We start from the raw sequence: 6,344 nt of genomic DNA, 5'->3' as shown, positions 1-6,344 counted from the left end.
TCCAAAACACTCATGAGAGCTTAGAGAAGCTTGATTTCGAGTTATATATATATATATATATATATATATTTGTAGAATCAAACCGAATAATTTCCGAACCAAACTCGAATCGAATATCGAAACTGTGACACCCGTAACCCGTATCCCGCAATACGAGTTGTGTCACATGGACAACTAAAATAAAAATATAATCCCAAAAATCCGCGGGAATTTAAAACTTTTCTTTTTCAGAGTTTAGCGGAAGAAAAACATTCATACATACATATATGATACATTATTCCATAGATAATTATATGTAACGAGGGGTCTACCACCGATCTAATATAAAACTGCTTTTCCAAAAGTATAAGCGTATCATAAATATGTAATTATACATGATCAGCGAAACAGGTTGCCAATGTCTGCAAGTCAGCTCCACGGCTTCTACTGCTCCCGACGTGAAATATTGCGTAACAATATCTTAAACTAATTGCTTAGAGAGTGAACTCGGGCCTAACCCGGAGTTCTATTCTAATGGAATCAGGGAAAGCAATATATATATATGTTAATAATCTAATAGATATGAATCGAAACATGGAATCACAAGAACCATATAAGCAAGCACAATCAAATATGTACAACAAGTCGCAGGACAGAGTCCATCAAATAATCTCTACGCACCCCATGCGTAGGTAATATATTCCCCATGTGCGTAGCACAATCACCTTTCCTCGGAATCCATCTACTCCACAATCACCCGGATCCGGCATTATTATATTTTTCTCCGCCCGAACACATCTTCCCACCCTAGCATCGATGTCACCTCTCGATATTAGGTGTGTCACCTCGCTACGGTATTGATGTCACCTCTCACTACTGGAGTTCACCAGACGTCGGCTACAACCGACGCCATCGACTATAATGGGAGAGCCAGTCGCTGCAACTCCCCCTCGCCAACCATCCGTCGCACAAATTCTTGTCAGGTCCGTGTCTGAACCTGGCAGAGTCAGTCCGTACCACCTACTCGGGAGACCCCAATCTACCCGAATCTCAGGTATGTGCAATGCCTCATCCTCAGGATAATCATATCCCAAAATCCGCTCCGTCGGTAGCAGAAACATTGGCGCGGTTACCAAGAACCGTATTTTCCTCGTCACGCATTAGTACCGACTACAATCGGCTATCTACGCAAGTTATCGGGGTGCCCATAACCGTTCTATCGTTCGGACGTTGGCACAATTATGTCATCGTCATATTCACAATCATATCCCATACGGGTGGCATCCGTCCCGGATCGGATATCTCATGGATGGGACGCAATCTCGCAAACATCGTGCATTCAATCACAAACGTCCGTTTCTACAATCACGCGCTAAACATTAATCCAAACCCTTTCGAATTAACGTTAACCCCACGCCAGCTACCCCAGTCACACGCATTTATATAGTTTATTTACTATACATGCATTTCCACTTGCGTAGTCTTTTAATTCTTCTTATAATCATTATATATTTCTTTTCGGTCTATCCGATTAAAAACCGAGTTGTACATTCGACTCGACCTATCTGGTCCCGGTCCGCCCGGATAACGAGTTCGGTTCATTCCGGAGTTTTTAAACTTACATGTTTATCCATTTTGGGTTCAGACTACGTGGGGTTCGGTCCGACCCGTATTTTTTGTTTATTTTTATATTTTCACTTTTTTACTATATTGAGTCGGTCTTTTTCTCACCTGGTTTATTTTTCGCGTTCCGTTACTCTTTTTTTTTTGGGTCGGTCTCAGACCGACCGAACGATTTTTTGGGTCTAGACCGATCGGTCTGCTTGGTCCAGACCGGACGGTCTGGTTTGTACAGACTGGACGGTCTAGGTTATCCATACCGGATGATCCAGACTTCGTCTTCAACCTCTGGACTTCGCGTTTTCTCCCGCAATCCTAGATTGGACGGTTTTACCTCAGACAGGACGGTCTAGGCCTCGGATTTCACCAAAAATACTCAAACATGCACGATTCGCTATGGGTAATACACTAAAACTCATAAAATCTCATGTTGAACACGAATCAAACATTAATTTTGCACGAATCACTCAAAAACCTAAACTCTATATCAACATACTTCCGAATTAAACTCAAATTCACTCACCTCGGATTAACCTCGTGCGTTGGGTTTTGAATGAGAAGCTTGATGATGCTCCTCGTGCTTTGTAGAAACCAATTTAAGCGTAAATGCTTCGGATTCGAGAGAGAATTCCGAGTTTGAAGGATGATAAACAAGTGAGGGGGTGAGGGGTTAACTAAAGCCTCAGATTTGGATGGATTTTGCGTGAAACATCCGGACACAGGGTGAAAAATACGTGTCAGGATCCCTAGGGTCAAAAATCGGGTTTTCTAATCGAGATTTGGTGCGTACCAGTCGCTTTTAGGTTGGATCCGGACGAAAATCGCTACCGACAGTCTAGTCCGTCCGATCCGGACTTTCTGAACCAGACGGTCCAATTTTTTTTTTTTTTTTTTGAAAATTGGGTTGTTAGAGAAACGCTCACCAATTGAAATCTTTTATCAACCCTATTACATTTGCATTTTTACCAAAGCCGGACAATTTTATCCTTCAAACGGTGATTACACTCTTCTTCAAACCGGACAATTTGTCTTTTTCTATTCTTAATCTTATCTTTATTTAGAAAATTATTTGTTTATCCGCAACTCTCTTTTTTTTTTATAAAAAAAATCGAGATAAACACTAACGACATTCTTTTATTTTATCTAAGCCAATTTGTATTTGTATGAGTTGAAGATCAAAATTTAAGTTATATTTTTGTATTTTAAACTGTGTCTATTATCTCATATAAATGTAATTATTAAAAAAGTGAATATATATGAGAATAACTAATTATATTCAAAACGCTAAAATCGAATCAAATTTTATTTAAATAATAATTAGTATTTAACAAAAAAATATCATGTACATCCACCATGGAACTGAATGAGAGTTTGATAGACGAACCCTCCCAAAATGTTTGTAATTCGGATCCAACAATATTGTCACTATTATTACGGATTTAACATATCGTATTTCATTATTTATTTAAACATGTTCAACGATTTATATCAATCCGTTTTTGGTAAGTTGGTAATTTATCTTGTGTAGAAATTCTTTTGGTACAAATTGAGTCTACTTTTTTTTTGGATATAAGAATAATTTGATTGTATGGCCATACTATATTATTATCTTGCATATGTATTAGGGTTACATGTATCATACTACTCTCATGCATAACTTAAAATGTAATTCACCCACATTTTGGCATCATTGGCCAACATTTAAGTTAATATTGCGAAATTGACACACACACACACACACACACACATATATATATACGCAATATCTTACACATTCCATGAATATGTAAAAAATATGTTTTCATAAAAAATTGATATTTTAAGAATATTATAAATTTGAAAGTTGATACCCTAAACATTCCATGAACATGTAAAAAAAACAAAGAATCATTTATTTATAAATTAAAAAAAAACACTTAGTGCGATCATTATAAACTTAACGTTATGACTAATGATATCAATACATGATCAGATTATATATGTAATCATATGGATACAAGGTTACATATATAGAAGAGTGTCTGCTGAAGTCAAAATACTTCAAAATAGCACAGGTGAAGTATTTTTTTTTTATATAATGCCTATGTAACGATTCGTGCCAAGAAAATAAAAAAATAGTATAAAATCATTTGGGCCTTAAAACTTGGACCATATGCCATGGTCCGTGGGCCGCTAGCATGAGGCCTTGGGTATTGGACTCATAGGACATCCGAATTCCAACTCGGTTTCGGTTTTTTATTTTATTTTATTTGATTTTTTTAATTCGAAAATTTTTTAATATCAGCCATGATATCCATTTTCATTTCATTTGTATTTTTTTTATTGGGTTTAATTATTATTTAAAAATATCTATTGTCAAAAATAATTTCCTTTCAGATTTGCATTTTTCTTAATATCTTTTAATATTTCGTCTATTTTTTAAAAACAAATCTAAAGATAACCAATTTTTTTATACCAAATTCCATTCAATTACGGTTATGTTTTATTTACTTTTTAATTATATGTAGGCCAATATATATTTTTCACACACACATACACACATATATTGTGAAAAGAATTTCATATGTATTCTCTTTGTTTGGTAATATCACTGTTACACTAGATGTGAGAGATTAGTCTTAATATTTATCAAGAAGTTAAAAGAATATTTAATCTTGAATCGTTAACAATTTATGATAATACACAAAATAACATTAAATGGACAGTAGATTCAGATTGATGGTAAAATACCATCCCTTTGGAAAATATTGTTGAAAATACAGAAATATTAATTATCCATCACCATATTTGTTGTACTAAATTTAAAAAAGAAAAAAAAAGAGAAAAACCATTTATTTTATTTTAGTTGTTTATTATTATTTTGTAATTCCATCATAACCGGAATTGACCAACAGCAATTGCTTTATTTCTTCGGAGTCATGCTGCTCACTCCCCTGCGACAATCACCATAATTACAACCGCAAGGCACAGATGCTCATATGTAATTCATAATATATTTTAATATCAGATTATATGCATATAAATATGGAAAATTTCTATAAAAATATCACAATTTGACTAAATGTGACACATAAATACCTCATATTTAAAATTGGTAAATAAACACCTTGGTTAGTTGTGTCAAATCAATATGATATCTATTTGGCACAATTTGATACAAATATCGATTAACTGTATCTATCTAATATAAATTGATCAAATTGGATTATTTATTTTGCAATTTGAATATTTGGTATTTAAATTTGGTACAAATCCATCAGATTAAGATATTTATTTAGCAAATTAGAAATTGATGCATTTATATGGTACATTTAGACAAACTGTGGTATATTTATAGAATTTTCTCTATAAATAGTAAATAATATCATATGTTGAGCAGTAGGCGATTATACCTTAGAGCAAGAAGCATGTACTTCGAAACCATTGAAACAGCTAATTGCACATTGCTCAATCTCAAGCCCTAATGACTCCATGGCTGCTATAGTTGCGATGAGCCGATTCGATGACCCTTCACAATACATTTCGATCCACATATCCGATTCCCTCTTTTCGACTTCGATCTGATAATAAAAACGAAGATTTCAGCAAATAAATTTAATAAATAAATTTAAATTTATGGAATGTATAAAAATACAAAACCTTAGGATAAGAAGAACCCTTGAGAATTCCATTTGGGGGATTGAATGAGTGTGTAAGGCTTGCACTATGTGGATGTGCTTCGACGTCTTGTTGAAGAGTTTTTATCCTTCCAAGCAAGTCGTTGATGTAATCTATTGTGTCTCCTAGTGTTGCTGTCTTGTCCATCTTCAATTTGAATTTTTTAGAATATGAAAGAAAAAATCATTAATACATACAAAATGATAGAATTTATAACCGATATAAAACAAGAGAAAATCTCATATTAATACATGAATTTGTAAAAAAATATTCAAATAAATATACAAACTTTAAAACTTCAAAAAAAATATATGAATTCTTCTTGGCTTTCATATTAAAACATTTACTTTTAAAAAGTTTCCAAAAAGCAACATAACATGGTGGTATTTGAGAATTGTTTACAAGTTTAAGATTTAATTTTATGGTGATTTTTGGGAATAATTTAAAAATTCATAATTTATTTTAATTGATTTTAAAAAATTCAAGGTTCAATATAGAAATTTGAAAAAGTTTATGTATTTATTTGAAATCTTCAAAATCTGTGTTTTTATTTGGGATTTTTTTTATAGTTCGTGTATTAATACGAGATTTCCCCTTCAAACAACGATTTTGATAACTACAAGCCCTAAGTTAGATATATAAGACCATTCGTAATGGAGAAATTCGTAGTTGATGTATCTACCATAATGGTCACGTTTCAAAAACCTAAAAAGATGAACCACAAAATGATATTGATGGTCACTAATCAAACAAACAAACAAATACCTTGCTGATATTAGGAACGATGGATCTAAGCATGGAGAGACGATCGTTGAGGCGCTTCCTACGTCGTCTCTCCGCCATAAGATTCTTCGACGACCTCCCTTCCATCGCCTTTCCATCGGTTCCGACACCTAACCGGACCGGTAAGACTCCTTCCGAAGACCTAACCGGTTCGGTTTTGAACTCACTGCCGACATAGTCATTCAGTGGTTGATGAAAATCCCGATGGGGCTCAAACGTAGTCGGTTCGGGTGAAGCAACGAACGGTGGGGATTGGTTATGGAATTGGGTGAAATGGTGTTGTGGGATTATTGGTGGAGGGAAAG

At 34.2% G+C, this 6,344-nt stretch overlaps 1 protein-coding gene across 2 annotated transcripts in view; it reads right to left on the bottom strand.

The window, feature by feature from the left end:
- Positions 1–4,287: 4,287 nt before the first annotated feature.
- The window catches only part of LOC104800382 (transcription factor bHLH93-like), a 2,346-nt gene continuing 289 nt past the window's right edge, over positions 4,288–6,344 (bottom strand). Inside the window, exons 2-5 of one of the 2 annotated variants that reach the window (XM_019200929.1) lie at positions 6,022–6,337; positions 5,239–5,403; positions 4,992–5,159; positions 4,288–4,532 (exon numbers count right to left, since the gene is read on the bottom strand). In XM_019200929.1, coding sequence (XP_019056474.1) covers positions 4,455–4,532; positions 4,992–5,159; positions 5,239–5,403; positions 6,022–6,337 — 727 coding nt within the window. In that variant the 3' untranslated portion in view covers positions 4,288–4,454. Of the gene's footprint in view, positions 4,533–4,991; positions 5,160–5,238; positions 5,404–6,021 lie in introns of both variants that reach the window. The other variant, XM_010523178.2, reaches the window with a different exon arrangement.

The sequence above is a fragment of the Tarenaya hassleriana genome, unplaced genomic scaffold (genome assembly GCF_000463585.1).
Source record: "Tarenaya hassleriana unplaced genomic scaffold, ASM46358v1 Cleome69, whole genome shotgun sequence".
Taxonomy (NCBI): domain Eukaryota; kingdom Viridiplantae; phylum Streptophyta; class Magnoliopsida; order Brassicales; family Cleomaceae; genus Tarenaya; species Tarenaya hassleriana.
This window is presented reverse-complemented; position numbering and strand designations above follow the sequence as displayed.